The sequence below is a fragment of the Musa acuminata genome, chromosome BXJ2-9 (genome assembly GCF_036884655.1).
Source record: "Musa acuminata AAA Group cultivar baxijiao chromosome BXJ2-9, Cavendish_Baxijiao_AAA, whole genome shotgun sequence".
Lineage (NCBI taxonomy): Eukaryota > Viridiplantae > Streptophyta > Magnoliopsida > Zingiberales > Musaceae > Musa > Musa acuminata.
The window spans coordinates 9166284-9183325 of record NC_088346.1 but is presented as its reverse complement, the minus strand read 5'-3'; the positions used below and the strand labels follow the sequence as shown (position 1 = coordinate 9183325).

The window sequence follows — 17042 nt, the reverse complement described above, 5'->3', positions numbered from 1 at the left end:
GGCAATCCTCATAGCCACAGGTGCTAATCCTCTCTCTCTCTCTCTCTCTCTCTCTCTCTCTCTCTCTCTCTCTCTCCATTATTGAAGTAGTCAAAGAAGAATAAAAGGACCATTTTCAAACATGTCATTCTATAGATTGATTCCTTGGACATGGTTCACATCACCAAGAACCAAATAAAGATCTCTCTCTCTCTCTCTCTCTCTCTCTGAAGCATAGTTCACAAATGATTACTTATTTTAGTAATTTAAAGGCAAACAAATAACCTAAAGGATTTCCTTGCAAATAAATTTAAAGGCAAATCATCCAAAAGGACAAAAGAATGGTGCGTGAACAAGCAATGCACAATGTTCCACAAAGTTTTCAGTCGTCGAGTGGCGTTAAGAGCCTTCATATATGCATATGCATGCACACATATCAACAAATCGGTGCTGCTTTTGACTGGAATCGGTAGAACAAAGAAAGGAAGGAAGAAACAAATTCCAGGTCTAGAAGTCTTAGACAAAGTGGTGAGTACTACTTGACTTCCTTCTGCATGGCTTTTGACACTGTGTATGACGTTACTTGTGTTTTTTTGAGGGTGGAAGTTTTCCAAGATCCTACACTCTCGAGGGTTTGAAATCTACTCCACCTCTTAGTCGTCTAAGGAAAGGGACATTGGATTACCAACGCACCATGGATTCATTTGGAGCTCAAGCAATGCTCTGCGATAGCTTTGTCTTTATTCTTATACATGCTTCTTCATACATGTTTTACCTTTCGGTAGCCAAATTCTTATATGACATGGGATGTACGTGGGTGTTATAATCTTTTTCATTTATGACTTCTATTTTTATCGGATCTTAATATAATATATTTATGAATATTTCTTTTCTACTTGAGTTTATCATTATACTCGCAATAGCTCATGATATAATTATGACATCATCAATCGCTATAAACGTTTTTTACTCGATTTCTCACTATATTCATTGATTGATTATCGTTTTCTACTTATGCCTCATATATATATATATATAATCAGATCCTTCATTTATCATGACGACGAGATAAATAAGTCAGCAACTTGAGCTTAAATCATTGATTCAAAATATCTAAAATTAACAATAATAGATTCACGTAATTATAAATTTTCTCCATGTCCATTAAATAATAATAATAATAATAAATAATAAAATAGAATTGAATGCATGTGACTACCTCGACTTAAGGTTATCAAAGTGCGCAATCCACTGAGATGAGGATATAATTCCTTATTATTTTGCCACGTGGAGTGGTGTAAGTTTCTACCTTGTACCTTAGCAGTGCACACCGAAACCCTTGAATGCTTCAAATGCTAGAAGCCAATCAGGTCCATCAAACCTCATCTCCTTGATTCCCCTCCATATTTCCAGTTCACTCTCTTCTGGTCTCCCTTGTGCTTATCCCCACGGCCTCTTCTGCAGCCCCGAGAGCTCTCATTGCTCGTGCCAAAGTTATCTGTCTCAGATTCCAAACACTGGGCGAAGACAAGGGAGAAATCCCCGCATCCACTTCCCCTTTACGCTGCCTACTCACATCTAATCCTCCCCACTTGACATAATTAATCCTACCACCATCAAAGTGAGGACTGCCTTTTGGGGTGTCCAACTTTATCTTTTGGAAAGGTGTTACCGCTCTTTCTTGCTCCCTCCTCAATGTCAAAAGCACAAATGGAGGTCAATGCGAGGCTTTCTCTTGCTGCCTTGTTGTTCATCTCCTGCTACCATCCCCATCCACTTGTCCAACATACAGATAGAGACAGCATTTCTACTGCTACCAGAATACTGAGGACTTGTGGGGTGGGGGGGGGGGGGGGGGGGGAGTCTTCGGCGGCCTGTCTTATCCTTTCGATTAGCTAGTTTCCATGTAGTCTTTGAAATCAATGCTCGGGATTAGATTAGATAGTTGGATAATTGGCTAATTATGAGGGGTTGTTGAGGATCATTGTGAGTGGGAGACAGTCCCTTTGTTGACCTTCATTTCAAGCTATTACTGTGGAAAGTGAACACATAAAGTTGTGTGGTGGGGTTAGGGTATCTTGAATCAGTTGTCCCTGTACACATTTCTTCCTTCATGGGAGCCTATCAAACATGAAAACATTTCAATGATCATAACCAAAAGCTGGCCTGCAACAATGATTCTTAACCAATGGGGTACCATATATGTGCAGGTATATGTGCATGTAGTGTGAATAAACAGACCCAAGTGTAGAATCGATGTACATCTTCATTATACAAGTGTATGATGCATATGCACACTGTATGTAAACTGAGACATAGCAGTGACTATGTATCTCCATGATCAAAGCTGGTGGGAAATCCAAGTCTTTCGGGTCTTCCTTTTGACCTCGTGACACAATGACTGCTTCTCGAGATTAGGCTGTGATGGCAGGCCAAGTCAAGTCAAATATTTGTTGCTAGAGAATAAGCAGTGTAATGCTCCTATGACGGACTTTGTCGATCTTACAAAGATTTGGAATATCCAGAGTTCTATCAGCAAAAGATATCTAAGCCTATGGAAGAGAGGCCACGCATTGAAAAGAGATCTATAAGAGTGGCTAAAAGCAGTCAGTAAAGTAAAACCTAGACAAGAGTTCAACAGTGGCCTTGTCGTATAATAAGCATCACCATCAAATCAGTCCATCTTTCTCTCCCGGTGTCTTCCTATATAGCTCGGTCTCCTCTCCCTTGGCTGTTCTCCACCTAAGACGAGGACCTCAAGGCCTGTTGTTTGGGTTATTGTCTACAGATAGAGATAGATAGATAGATAGATAGAGAGAGAGAGAGAGAGAGAGAGAGAGAGAGAGAGAGAGATGGGGAGGGCTCCGTGCTGCGACAAAGCTAACGTGAAGAAGGGACCATGGTCGCCGGAGGAGGATACGATACTCAAGGCTTATATTGAAGAGCATGGAACTGGTGGTAACTGGATTGCGTTGCCTCATAAGATCGGTTAGTCCTCGATTCAAGCTCTTCCGGATCATTCATTTTCTGCTTAGATACATGTGTTTTCTTCTTTGTTGAACTCCGGAAGAAGATTCTGCCTGGATCTTCTTCTAAGATGGTTCAGGAGAAGGTTCAAACGTACATCTTGCAGGGATGTTCTCTATAGAGAGATTACTAGGTTACGTTCAGGAGTCTTGGGGAATAGGAGCTGAGATTAAGGAGCTACGTATGGATAAACGTTGCTGAAAATTATTATAGTTGTAGCTGATCGAGTGTTGGTGTTTGTGGCAGGGCTGAAGAGGTGTGGGAAGAGTTGCAGGCTGAGATGGCTGAATTATCTGAGGCCTAACATCAAACATGGCGACTTCTCTGAAGAGGAAGACCTCATCATTTGTAGTCTCTACATAAGCATTGGGAGCAGGTAAATCTTACCCCTCTCTCTCTCTCTCTCTCCCCAGTGTAACCAATCTCCATCACATCTTATCCTAACAAGTATTGCCATGCACAGGTGGTCAATAATAGCAGCTCAATTACCAGGGAGAACGGACAATGACATTAAGAACCACTGGAACACAAAGCTCAAGAAGAAACTGCTGGGCAAGAAAAGAGAACCATTGCAGCATCGACGCGTGCATGCTACTCAACAGCCAAGCAATGACAAACCTCCGCCAGCAGTGACTTCATCTGCCCTCGAAAGAATTCAGCTCCACATGCATCTCCAAAGTCTCCACAACCCCTTTTCCTTCTACCACAACCCTGCACAGTGGCCTGACTACCATGCTCTGGGAGAGAGCAACTTCCAGAGCCACAACATGGATGACATGGCCAAAGCTCAGGCTCTGGGCGACATGGCTGCATACCAAGCTAAACTCGACATGCATAACACAGCCATCCAAGAAGAAATGGACCGCTCAACGTTAGGGTTTCGTTCACCTCCGGACAGCATCGGTGCTCCGAGCACGGATCGTTCCAGCTCAAGCTCTAATCCATTAGAACCAGCGACCGGGTGCAAGCCATACGAATCGTGTGACTACAACCAGACGAATGTGGAAGCAGAGATCATGGATTCGTGGGACTGTAATGGCTTCTCCGAGGACACGTCCGGACTTTGGGACTTGACTGCTATCATCCATGCAGATTCTATGCTTCAAGAGTACATGAAAGGGAGGCAATGATGAGTAGTTTGATGTATCGATATTGTTGATACTTTGGACTTCATCTTGTTCTAATACCTGTCGGAGTACATTTGTTAGTACTACTTTGTGTAGTGTTCTTGCATTACATCACGCCAAACTTTGCACTTGATTTGTTCTTAGATTGTTGGGTGAAGGTTATGAACGATGAGTGTCATGGAGTAAGATTAGCACCCAAAAAGATAAAGCAAAGATCAAAGGAAAGAGGAGCTTCTTCATGCATGCCGTCATGCACACCAAATGCCCACATATTACTACTTACATTCTTTGAATTCAACGTTGGCGTACAATGTGGACTTTTACCCACACATGAAAGATGAGAGCATACACTTTTGACCACAAGTTACAGCAGCCAACCATCTACATGATTTCAATCTGGCAATCTCTCTTCATGCGAGAACTAATGGATGTTTGTGATCCACATAGTTTGGGACCTTATTAATCATCTAATCTACCTAAACAGAAAATTCCTAATTGAAAAATATCCCTTTACCTTCTTGTACTGAGAAGTTGAGCTGTGGATTGATATCATTCAATTTCTTAAACCATGGCTGTTGGGCTACAGCCCATTTGTTCAGTCAAAGGTGGGCTTTATCATGGCACAGTCCACCCATTTGACCTAATCCTAGATCAAATTTAAAGGGGTGCGGGGTTATATTTTTTAGTGCATAAATAGGGCAGCAACGAGGACAGGAGGAGATCTTTGCAACATTAAAAAGAAGGAGAAAAAGATAAAAATCCAAGGAGAAAGATAGGGAAGAAAACAAAAACAACATAGACTGTTCTCAATCATCTAACAGTGTTCTCATCTAAGGTTAAATCAAATCTATAGTAGATTCTTACTATGATTACTTGGAGAGAATTATGGAGGATTTAGAATTTTATGCATAGTGACATGATATTTATATCTCAGTTATTCTCTTGTGATTGTTGCTAGGGTTTTAGGCAAGAGATTGAGATTTGTATATTCATTATTCTTATAGTGGATTATCTCTAGTTTACCTCGTGGTTTTTATCCTTCATATTGTAGGGGTTTTCCATATATATCTTGGTATTCTATTTGATTATGTTTCAATTTAATTCTGCATGTTATAGCCATCTACATGATTTCAATCTGGCAATCTCTCTTCATGTGAGAACTGATGGATGTTTGTGATCCACATAATTTGGGACCTTATTAATCATCTGATCTACCTAAACAGAAAATTCCTAATTGAAAAATATCCTGTGTGAATTTGTGGGAGAAATTTTGAATGGGTTAATATCCCTTTACCTTCTTGTACTGAGAAATTGAGCTGTGGATTGATATCATTCAATTTCTTAAACCATGGCCTCATCAATCATCACTCACTTGTGGTTGAGTTCATCAGGTTTTGTGTGACAATGATAGCAAAATTAAACTTAATGATAAGGTAGAAGATGGATTTAAAAGGTTTAGTTAAGATAGAAGTCTTTGTTTAGTTGAGATGCTAAGTCCTGATTTCAAGCCTGCTATAGATAGAGGGAATTATAATGCATTACCACAGAAGAAGAAAGAGGAAAGATAAGGTAGGAGTCAAGAGAGATATAGAAAATGAAGAAAGATATAATATCTTTAGTGATGAGTGAATCTTTCCATGATGTTAAAAAATATGTGAACATAATTTAAATCACTAAAATTAAAGTAAAAAAAATATTCACATATGTTAGATATAAGAAGATGGATTAAAAAGATTATCACGATCAACAGCCCAATAACTCAGTTTGATCTAATACACTTACCAAAATATTTAAGTTGAAGTTAATGTAATACACTCATCACATCTTTACGAGTTAAATTTAGACTTCGCCCACTTTGAGATTGATTGGGGTATCACATTAGCTTGACAGGCCCAGATACCAAATGTGATGACCAAAATTTAATAGGCTAACTGGCTAATAACTCTATTTGATTCAAACCACTAACCATCAAGTAGGAATTAATATAATGCATTAATCAGATTCTTATAAGTCAAATTTAGTCTTCGCCCACCTCCGACGTTGGGATTGATTTGGGTATCACAAAGATAATCCATATGAGGAAGAATTAGAGTTGGATTACATATTCTAACTATGGTTCACAAACTTCAAAAACTTGAGTTTTCTGGAGTAAATTGACATGAACTTGATTTATAACCATGATTGGTGTTCTTCTTGGACTTTAAGATAGATCTCGTGGCCCCTTGTCTTGGCCTTCGTTTGCTACTGCATGCCTACCTCATTGTTCTTGGACTTCAAATGCAGATCTTGTGGCCCCTTACCTTGTCTTGGCCTTTGTCTGCTTCCGTCATCCATCCGAATGCCAGTTGCTGCAACATATATCTGACTTTTTTGTTCTTGAACTTCTTTCCTCACCATCAAAATTTCTTTTTTGCTTGGCGGCTCCTTCTTTTCTCACCATTAAGCTTTCTTGCTTGGTGGTGTTTGTTCTTCTTGCAAACCTCCTCTTCTCATCATCAGGATTTCTTGCTTGGTGGTTAAGTAGTCACTCGCTAAAATGCCTAGCAGAATCTTCAAAGAAAAACCTCGTCGACAGCAAAGAATCATATCCCAAAAGTAACACATGTCGAGATTGTTTGTCAGAGAAAAAACAAAAAAAAAAGAAAAAGGATGATAGTCAACGCAAAGATGGGCAGACTGATTTCAGCTCAATCCTATTCATAGTCGATATCCACGTACCCGGACGCGTTGACGTTGACCGACACAGCAGAATTCATGTCCGCATTGACAGGCTGCCATTCGTACACGTGTTCGCCGACGTGGGTGGGGACCCACGCGAAACATGCTTGCCTCGTGCAGAAGCATTCGGAATGGCGACCGGCCGAAGCAAAAGGGCAGTTCAACGGTTCGCGACGGCGCCAAAAGCGCAACAGAAGTTACCGCTTACTTCCCTCGTGGCCGCGGCGGGCGTTGCAGCATAAAAATTACAAGTGAAACGTGGAAAATAAGGAGGGAAAAAAAGAGAGAGAGAGAGAGAGAACACTCCACACCATTTAGGCATCCGTCATAGCTCTCTCCCTCGCCACTCGCTCTCGACGTCGCTCCAACCCCCTCCTTCACCCTTCCTTCCTTTTTATCCCTTTTGCGATCGCCGGAATCCCTCCCCCCTCCGCCTCGGCGACGGATGCTCGCCGCCGACTCGATGCTCCGGACGCCTTGGCTCCGATTGGGGATCCCCGGTGTCAGCTGGATCCGCTGCCCCAGGGCGGTCGATTTCGTGAGATTAGGGTTCCGCCCACGATCCGCCACTCTGGAACCGACGACCGAAGCTCGGAAGGCGGATTCGCTCCGGTGGATAGCCTGCTTCAAGGAGCCCGTGGCCAAGGGGAAGAAGGTGGAGGCGGAGTACGTCCGCGGCGGCGAGGACCTCTGGGACGCCGCGTCGGCGTCGCAGCAGGGGGGTTACCCCGAGCATCTCGTTGTAATGGTTAATGGACTGGTCGGGAGGTAACTCGATTTCTTCTTGGAGTTGATTGCTGCGTCTTCCCGGTGTATTTTGCAGCAATTTGATTCTCTCTTTCTTCTGCTTGGCTGTAGTGCTGAAGATTGGAGGTTTGCTGCAGAACAATTTGTCAGAAGACTTCCGGATAAAGTTCTTGTCCACCGTGAGTTTTGCTCTCGAGGCCGATGCCTTCTTTTGATCCTAGTTTCCATAGCAAACTGCTTTCCCCCTTTTCATGGGTGTGTTTCCTTGTAGGTTTTGAATTCCTAGTAAGCTGTTGAATCATGAACAATTTGAATTGGTAGAACAAGTAGTCTCTGAATCACGGAAAGACGTCACCAAAATCGGTAACCTGTGAATTGCATAAATAGATTACGGATTAGAACTTGTAGTTAACAGAACGAACTTGTAACCTGTGGGTTTTCTTTTAGTTTTATCCAACTGCTTTCCTTCCATTACGAAAAAAGGTTTGCATGAAAGGGAGATGTTTCCAAGATAGGTAGAACATAAAAACAACGCCCTGAAATGACATTGCAAAATCTTTTAACTAATTGAATTACAACTTAGTGAAAGAATAATTCACTTCAGCATATTTTTAATTCATACTGCCTTTCATGTTCCTAATACCTTTTACAGTATTCATTTCAACCAGCACGGTGGCTTATTTCCTATGATTATAATGATGTTGCAAGAATTGTTCTGTCACAAATATTCTCTAGATATGATGAATTTCTTCTTTAACAAAAAGTTTAGTGCACATACTTCTTGCATGATTTCCTTATTAGTCATCAATATTTCTACTTTAGATCATTTTATAATTTATATCCAATTCAATTGGTTATTCTCCAAAAATAAACTATCATATGTATTTGCTCAGCTTATTTGGATGTTGATAGTTCTTATTGGACATCAGTAGAATGTTACAGAATTTTTCTTAAGTCATGGATCAGAGCAAGAAATGGTCTCTAGAAGCTTGCATGAACATGAAATTATCTCTTGATAGCAGCTTATAGCAAAGAAATCATTTCCAACTCCCCTGATGGAACATAAATTATGTTGATTTCATATTAGGGACATCAACAATAGAATTTGATGATTGCAAAAGATGAGAGTTTCACCTTTCCTAGTAAATATCCTATCCATATTGGTATTTACATGTATGCTCACATGCATAGATATATCTTAAGGAGACAGACCTGGTCAAACTTGATTGGACCCAGGAGGATATGCAAAGAAGACGATGTTCTTTAGTAATCTTTTGAACATTTGAGTGTTTTGTTTTAAGGTACATTCCAGTAAAATAAGAAGCATTATTTATGGTAATGTTGCTAAATTATCAAAACTTGAAGATTTTCCTAGGAATGTCGGGAAGCTGAATGCTTAGAATGCTTTGTTAGTGTTTTTTTTTTTGGGCTGCTGCAATGTGACTGTAGTGGCTTCTTTTACTTGTATTTGTAAACGTGAATGCAATACTGTCATGTTATTTGTAAACGTGAATGCTTTGTTAGTGTTTTTTTTTTTGGGCTGCTGCAATGTGACTGTAGTGGCTTCTTTTACTTGTATTTGTAAATGTGAATGCAATACTCTCATGTTATTTGTAAACGTGAATGCTTTGTTAGTGTTTTTTTTTTTGGGCTGCAGCAATGTGACTGTAGTGGCTTCTTTTACTTGTATTTGTAAACGTGAATGCAATACTGTCATGTTATTTGTAAACGTGAATGCTTTGTTAGTGTTTATATTTTGGTTGCTGCAATATGACTGTAGTGGCTTCTTTTACTTGTACTTGTAAACGTGAATGCAGTACTGTCATGTTATATGTCTATCGAGAAAACTAGTGGATTGGCATATTATATAGCTGTGCCATCAACTTTCTTGCTGCATTACTTTATTTTCCAGCAAAAAGTGTTATAAATTTTTCTTTTTGAGCAGGCAGTGAATGCAATTCTTTGACACTAACATTTGATGGGGTTGATTTGATGGGCGAGAGGCTAGCTGAAGAGGTAGTTCTGTCAATGAGAAATTTTATCTTCTCTTTTATGTTGAGATTATTTCTTTGTTCTCAAAGTTCATCTGTTCATTGATCGTCATGGTGTGGTCTATACTCGAGCAGTGAAATGTTTGAGGGAGTGGATTCCATATAAGTAATGTGTGTTTACACATGATGTTCTTGTTGTAGGTTTTATCAGTTGTTAAGCGAAGAAAGGGCATTCGTAAGATTTCATTTGTTGCTCACTCCTTGGGTGGCTTGGTAGCCAGATATGCTGTAGGAAGGCTCTATGAACCTATCACCACAATGGAGTCATCTCTTGACACTGAAAGCCACACAGACAAAAGCATCAGCATGGAAGGTAGAATAGCTGGGTTGGAACCGATGAACTTCATAACATTTGCCTCACCCCATTTAGGTTCAAGAGGGCACAAACAGGTAAAAAGTATTCTACTCTTGTAAATTTAATGGCATCTGTGTGATTCTTGTCTATATTTGGGATGACATCCTAAATCCTGAGAAAGAGGGTAGTTTTATATAATATGTGAGGTCTGGTGTATTTCATATATGCTTATCTGCCATTGATTATTTCTAAGTTGGAATATGAAGTGACTTGGAAATAACTATGAGAAGGAATACTAACTAGAGAAGCAAGACATTTATGCTGATAACATTCATATGGTGAATTGATGGATAGAAAAATCCCCTGAAAAGAAAAATCAGATATCATGACAATATTAAACTTATATCCCCTGTTAAGAAAAATTGGATAAACCTCTATGCTTTTATGCTTCCAAATTGATGAAAAGGATCCAATTCATATGGTGAATGTTCAATGTTGTCTGCTTGATATTATCACAGTATCAGCATAACATGCATTGCAGATCAAGAATTTATACTAGTACAAGCTTTTGCTTTTTCAAATTCTGGCTTTCATCATTTCTAGAGCCTTGAAAACATTTAAGTCAGTGACTGTATTATAGATGCCATCTTTTCCCTTGGAATTGTTTATTCCACTAAAGCTTCATAATCTTTTTATATAAATTATATCTTTTAAGAAACTCTCTGTTGTGCCAACCAATGAGCTTCGCTTCTGTTTCTATGTTCTGCATGTTGTTAAGAGATTTGCACATCACTTGACAGGAAAATATTAGGAGTTGTTTAGTTTATCGGATCTTATGTAACTGTTAATTTTCAGCTTCCTTTTCTCTGTGGACTTCCATTTCTGGAAAGAAGGGCATCTGAAACTGCACACTTTATTGTTGGGAGGACTGGAAAACATCTATTCCTGACAGATAATGATGATGGAAGGCCTCCACTTCTCCTGCGAATGGTTGATGACTGTGATGATATAAAATTCCGGTTTGGCTGCCTTATTCTATCTTAGTGACTAGTAATTTTCTGAAAGGTGTATATATGCTGACATATTGCTCTTGCTCTTGGTTTCTCGTGCAGATCAGCTTTGCGCTCTTTCAAGCGCCGAGTTGCATATGCCAATGCAAATTTTGATCGTATCCTGTTCTTGCTCATTAGCTTCTGTCATCCTGTTTCACCATTTGCCTTCTTCCTTTGTCTTAGTTGTGATTAGTGTATCCCCGTTTAACTCATTAAGATATGGTTGGATGGAGAACATCATCAATACGGCGTCAACGTGAACTACCAAAAGTACTTACTACTGATAATCTCTTGATATGTGACATTGAGCTTTCAACTATTTTTAATTTATTTTATAATTGACAAATCTCTCATTCATCTGCCCCTTCAGCATCATCTTCTTTTAGATGACAATAAGTATCCACACATTGTTTTTGTGGATAAAGGTGATAAGATAAACAATCATAATGAAACATCCACAGTAGCAGAGGCTATAAAAGATGAACTGGAAGGTACAATAACACTCATGTGGTTTATGTATGATATTTTTGTTTAAATTTCTCATTTGCTGCCTGCATCTAGATATTTTAGTTATTTTTCAATTGCTGAATTCTATGATGATTATGCTTTATAAGCTATTAGATTCTGCTTTTGTGGAGGTTAAAGTGGCTACCAACTTTGCTCATTGGGAGAATATGTTAGTCCATACCTCTACTATTCTCTGGTAGTTGTAGACATATTAGTATCTAATATGTAATTTAGCATCAGATTTTGGCTTCAGATATTGTATTCAGAAAGCTGATTGCCAAATAGTTCACCAGATACATGTGAAGTTCTATTAAAACAACAACAAATTTGGGTTGAGCTTGTTTGTTTGTTTTCTAAGGACAAGCCATTGTTGGAAGGTCTATATGATTGCCTGCTGCCAATCAGACACACCAGGGTAATGGCAAAAGTTTAATGGTACTAGACTGTTTTTCACCTAGCATAATTTCTAGTACTGCGAATAATTTTTTCCAACCTAGGAATTGTCCTTTGTTAGCTTGTTGTCTCTTTGAGATGAAGATTGTTCATCTTATCAAAGCTTGTAAATTCCCTTCTTCTAGACTCATATCAAACCTTGGAGAATTTGAGAGGACACTTCTAGTTTCATTTACTAAAAATACAACTTATTGGACCTTTCCTACTGTGAGCCGTCCTTTTAGTTTCTTAGTTTCTTGGTTTCATGCAGCCTTGACTTTACGTATTTGGCACCAATTTTAAAGGGTTGACATCATCTGGTTACAGTCATGAAAGAAAAAATCTTTCGTGACATTTAGAACAAGTAATTAGATGACATATGACTATGAAATCAGTGGTCATCAATTTTTTTAGTTTCAAAGGGTTACCGAGCCTATGCTATAAGGTGGAAAACAAATTTTGCCGAAGTTAAGCAACTTCCTAGATTGTTTATTTGATGTGCAGTGTGTAATAAAATGTTGCTATTCTTATGATTGATATGCACTTCTATCTTTTGTTTTTCTTTTGATGCAGAAAAGATGATCAGAGGCCTTACACAAGTATCTTGGGAGCGTGTCGATGTAAGCTTTCAAAAAAGTAGACAAAGATACATAGCACACAACACAATCCAGGCAAGGATTCTTAGAAAACTTGTTTCTCCATTAGCTTTGGAAAATAATCATTAATCGTTAAATTTCCAGATACAAGAATGTGTATTTTGGACTTATCGTTGTAGTCCTAGTTGAATAAAAAAGCAAGAACTTTGCTTATGTTAGTTTAGCAATTCGAGCAGAGTACAAGTTCACTATATATTTACAAAACCATTGGACTTTTGGAAAATATGTCAGAGAATCATAATCTTTTTTGTCACATGTACATTTATTGGTTGTAGTGACCATAGTCTCAGAAACTTTTTACTATTGTAATTCCAACTTGACACTAGTTTGTTTGACAGACTATAGTGACTACTGACACACTTGTTACTTCCACAAGTTATGATTTGTCATCTTTTTCTTATTTATAGGAGATTTTGCATTATAGTTGTGAAATATTACTGTCTATTTAATTGTTCAAGTTAATGTGTACTTTTGTTTCTCCTTCTGAAGAGTTGCTTCTGTATACTTAAGTGGATGATGCTGTGTATGTTTCTTGTTTGAAGCATTCACTGGATGACTTCTAAGCTTAAAGTTAACCTGTGACTAGAGTGTACTTTTGCTTGCTTTGGCCGTTATGACATGACCTCATATGGCAACTTTAGTTTTCTAATTTTCAGTACATCCATATTTATCACTTTGGATCATCATTTAGATACCGTATAAGGATGCACAATTTACATCTTACAACGGACGCCCAACATCCTATCTTTCACTGCTTTATTTTAATATTCTTATACATTCTTAAAAATCCAGGTCAAGAGCTACTGGTTGAACTCAGATGGTGCGGATGTGATCTTCCATATGATAGACAACTTTATCATCTAGCTCCTCGGCAATTTTGATGGTATTCCTTTCACCGGTTAAATGATCCAATCTTGTACAGTCATTTCATGATGATTGACCCTATCTATGTGTAGTTCTATTGTGTTGCATCGCCAAAGCTCCCTCCATTGCATTGCGGTACATGCTTAATGTTTTCTGTTGCATTTCAAAGTTATTTTTCCTCTTCACATAATTGCATCAGCAGTAGATCCTGCTTCACAGTACGACTTTTCCTTGCTTGGCATAGCCGCTCGCAGACCAAAGAAAATTGTCGCTGTTTATGCTTTACAGGAACGCGAGGCGACTTGAGCCTCTTTAAGTTTTTTGTCCACACTCTATTGTTTTGTCATTTTGGTGTGTTCGTTCTTATTGATACCTGTACATTGCAAGGACAACGAGTTGTTTGCCGCTCAAAAGATTGCTACATCCGTGAATGTGACACACACACACACACAGAAAACATACTTCTTCATCCGCTGACCAGCATGTGCATGCCGTATTTTACTCTTTCGAATGCTACATCATTTGAAGCCTTACAATGCCTTACTGTCCTGTTTCATGTGTGTGCAGGTACCGTTGCTCTGTTAAGTTGAGTTATAATAGACTACTACTATTTGATATTGTTCCGTGATGGTCCTTTTTTTTGTTTTTGTTTTTTTACATTGATCTATCAAAGCCATTCAAAACAAATTGCACCTTGAATGGTTCATATGTTTTCCTTTTTACTTTATTATTCTTCGACAAAATCATCTATTTCTATCATCGCAAATGTTAATCTGTAACAATTAACCACTTCTTGCATCCCTGTAGATCTAATTTCAGCACAAGTGCCAACTTGTAATCCCTCCATGTCCCGGATCGCTGAATTGCAATGCAAGATGGGCTCTACTCTTCCTGGTGAGTGATTCAGCATTAGACTTCCTTGATTTAGAGAAATTAATATATGGTCGAGTTCATAATTATCAAATACAATATGATTTAAAAACTTGCAATTCGTATTACATTGTTTGAGCACTGAATAGGATGAACTTCGGATATGGTCATCACCAATTATTGTAATCTTACTTTTAGTTTTTCCAACCTAAAAAGCACAATTTCTTCATCATTTTTGTCCTCGCCAAACATTTAAGAAGAGAGTGGCAACTCTACATTGGGAGGCAGCTGCACGCAAGCTCACGTACAAATATAGCTTACGGAGTTTTGTCTTTTCACTGTTTCAAGAATCTGTGGCCTATCATCAGTAGCATGTCAGAGTAGAGGAAATGGCCTCCGTTCCCTGCCCTACCAAAACCATTTCCATCAGAAACATGGAACAGATGCCTCGTTTTGCATCATGGGCAGCAGCATTACACATGCAAGCTCGCCAGGCCCACTTGCATGCGTCGAACATCTCTCACACACACATCATTTCCACCAGTGGAATGTGGCCATGCATGCCCCTCATCATCAAACTAACCATCACGTGTATCCCACTGGGGACTGGGAACCATTGCACGATTCAGCTCCCCGCCCGCCCATCACGTGTCCCCATTAATTGTAGCCACCACCTTTTGATGCACGCCTCTTCCTCGTCGAAACGATTGCGCCCTCCCACCCACGACATGTGTCGTTCTTGAACCAGTCCTCCTTTCCCTTCCCCCCTTTCTCCGGTGTGCCCACTCATTTATTCTCGGCGACAAGGTGATCCAAGCGGACCGCAACGGCCAAATCCACGCGGCCGGCTATAAAAGGAGAGGAGGAAAGAGCCAGTGCCCCGTATCCAAACACATCGGAGTACACATGATGAAGATATCAAAAACAAGAAATAGAACCACCCAGTCTGATCTAAACAGAGCTAAGAACTTTTTGGTGCAATCCATGTCTTACGAACTCACGATCAAGGAAAAATGTCTGGCTTTAGATTGAAAACAGCATAAAAATCACACCTTTCTCATATCCCAACCGTCAAGGTTGCTCCTTTTGATCTCCAGTCCGATCAAACTGCGAGGACGGTCGGGTAAAAATGGCACCTTTTACATTGCCCACCCGCTTCTTGTATCCCATGTTGGATCATGGGTGGGTGGAGGATGTCAAGGAGGGGTGGTTGTTGGTGATGAACGGGTGCTGGAGGAGCTGCACCGCGGGGAGGCGCCGCGCCGGATCCTTCTGCAGGCAGCAGGAGATGAAGCTCCGGAACTCGCGGGAGGCGGTGGGCGGCGCCTCCGGTGGATCGGCGTAGCAGATGGCGCACATGAGCGATGCCCAATCCCCCTGCCGGCCGATGTTGTCGCCGAAGGGGAAGCGGCCGAGGCAGAACTCGAGGATGCTGAGGCCGAAGCTCCAGATGTCGCCGGCGTAGCCGTCGTAGAGCCCGTGATTGAGATCGGTGTTGATCCGCTCGGGGCTCATGTACGCGATGGTGCCGACGGAGGAGTTGCAGGGGTCCATGGTCTGCGCCAGGATCCGGCTGACGCCGAAGTCGGCGATCTTGACGCGGCCGCCGGAGTCGATGAGGAGGTTGGAGGGCTTGATGTCGCGGTGCACGATCTTCCTGCGGTGGAGATAGGCGAGCCCCGCGAGGACCTGGCGGGCGACGTCGGCGAGGAAGGGCTCGGAGGTGATGCGGCGGCCCTCGAGGGAGCCGCCGTCCATGAACTCGAGCAGGATCTGGATCTCGCCGCCGTCGTCGTACATCGCGTGGCACCGGACCACGAAGGGGTTGTCGGCCGTGCGGAGGATCTCGATCTCACGCAGGATCTGGCGCCGGACGGCGTCCTCGTGGTTGCCGTAGATGACCTTGAGGGCGTAGTGCCGGCCGGTGGTTCGGTGGCGGACCAACCACACGGTGCCGCCGCTCCCGCTGCCAATGCGTCGTACCCGCTCGAGGTCGGACAAGCTCGGCGGCTGGGACGACGATGATGAGGAGGTGGTAGTGAAAGAGGGTGGCCCAATCGATGGTCCCGCCGAAGGGGCGCCCATGGTGGACGGGGCGGACGGCGGTGGGAGGGGGAGGGGAACGGCGATGGCGGGGTCCCTCTGTGGAAGAGGAAGCGTTAGGTCGGGCCGGCGGCGTGCCCGGCTCGAGACGCCGTGCTGACCTGGCCGCAACGGGACCGTCCCGGGTCTCATGGCCGCTTCAAAGTAGGGGGAGGAGGAGGAGGAAAGGAAGCTTTATAGTAACAGAAGAATCATATAGCAAAAGATTGAGGAGGCGGCGGCGGATGATATGAAGCGGGGTGGGGAGATGAGGAGGAAGAGGAGGGGAGGGAATGATTGAGGGGTGGAGAGAGAGAGAGAGCGAGGTGCGTTGTTATGTCTGCTTTGTTATGGTATTGTATTATTAGGAGGAGAGAATGGGAACCGAAGAGAAGGGCTGTCTTTTTATGATTAAGACGGGCGAGGAGGACAAAAGAAGGGAAGGTTGGGCTTAAAAGGTGATTTAGGTTTCATTAATGAAATGGGGAGATGGTATATTATAAGGATAGGAGAAATATAGGCATCTGGAGAAAGTGAAGGGGAGTCAATACACATGGGTTGAGCTCAACCTATCATAATACATATATATATATATATATATATATATATATATATTAAATTTAATTTTAAAATTA

At 41.2% G+C, this 17042-nt stretch overlaps 3 protein-coding genes across 10 annotated transcripts; 2 read left to right on the top strand and 1 right to left on the bottom strand.

Moving 5' to 3' along the window:
* Positions 1–2721: 2721 nt before the first annotated feature.
* Positions 2722–4268, top strand: LOC135623019 (transcription factor MYB36-like). The gene is made up of 3 exons (XM_065125478.1): positions 2722–2967; positions 3253–3382; positions 3470–4268. Exons 1-3 carry the CDS (start codon positions 2832–2834, stop codon positions 4134–4136), a joined length of 933 nt encoding a protein of 310 aa, XP_064981550.1. The 5' UTR covers positions 2722–2831; the 3' UTR covers positions 4137–4268.
* A 2888-nt stretch (positions 4269–7156) lies between these two features.
* On the top strand, positions 7157–14557 carry LOC135623016 (putative lipase ROG1). 8 transcript variants are annotated; one of them, XM_065125472.1, is made up of 11 exons: positions 7158–7619; positions 7710–7777; positions 9544–9614; positions 9791–10039; positions 10800–10963; positions 11057–11112; positions 11214–11266; positions 11367–11487; positions 12509–12606; positions 13384–13474; positions 14263–14557. In XM_065125472.1, exons 1-10 carry the CDS (start codon positions 7297–7299, stop codon positions 13453–13455), a joined length of 1275 nt encoding a protein of 424 aa, XP_064981544.1. In that variant the 5' UTR covers positions 7158–7296; the 3' UTR covers positions 13456–13474; positions 14263–14557. The 8 variants fall into 8 exon arrangements, 5 of the variants coding, with proteins under 5 accessions (XP_064981544.1, XP_064981545.1, XP_064981543.1 ...); XM_065125473.1 differs by lacking the exon at positions 14263–14557 and adding an exon at positions 14023–14154; XR_010491248.1 differs by lacking the exons at positions 11367–11487; positions 14263–14557 and adding an exon at positions 14023–14154 and having other exon boundaries at positions 7157–7619; positions 11230–11266.
* Positions 14558–15331: 774 nt separating this feature from the next.
* On the bottom strand, positions 15332–16732 carry LOC135623018 (mitogen-activated protein kinase kinase 5-like). Its single transcript, XM_065125477.1, has one exon. It carries the CDS (start codon positions 16558–16560, stop codon positions 15502–15504), a length of 1059 nt encoding a protein of 352 aa, XP_064981549.1. The 5' UTR covers positions 16561–16732; the 3' UTR covers positions 15332–15501.
* Positions 16733–17042: the final 310 nt, after the last annotated feature.

What these genes read in the sequence shown, in the direction of transcription:
- LOC135623019 (XM_065125478.1), top strand. Translation starts at nt 2,832, where the DNA reads ATGGGGAGGGCTCCGTGCTGCGACAAAGCTAACGTGAAGAAGGGACCA. An exon ending in TGCGTTGCCTCATAAGATCG is followed by an intron (nt 2,968 to 3,252) that starts GTTAGTCCTCGA and finishes TGTTTGTGGCAG; the next exon opens with GGCTGAAGAGGTGTGGGAAG. An exon ending in TACATAAGCATTGGGAGCAG is followed by an intron (nt 3,383 to 3,469) that starts GTAAATCTTACC and finishes TGCCATGCACAG; the next exon opens with GTGGTCAATAATAGCAGCTC.
- LOC135623018 (XM_065125477.1), bottom strand. Translation starts at nt 16,560, where the DNA reads ATGAGACCCGGGACGGTCCCGTTGCGGCCAGGTCAGCACGGCGTCTCG.
- LOC135623016 (XM_065125472.1), top strand. Translation starts at nt 7,297, where the DNA reads ATGCTCGCCGCCGACTCGATGCTCCGGACGCCTTGGCTCCGATTGGGG. An exon ending in GTTCAAGAGGGCACAAACAG is followed by an intron (nt 10,040 to 10,799) that starts GTAAAAAGTATT and finishes GTTAATTTTCAG; the next exon opens with CTTCCTTTTCTCTGTGGACT. An exon ending in TGTGATGATATAAAATTCCG is followed by an intron (nt 10,964 to 11,056) that starts GTTTGGCTGCCT and finishes TTTCTCGTGCAG; the next exon opens with ATCAGCTTTGCGCTCTTTCA.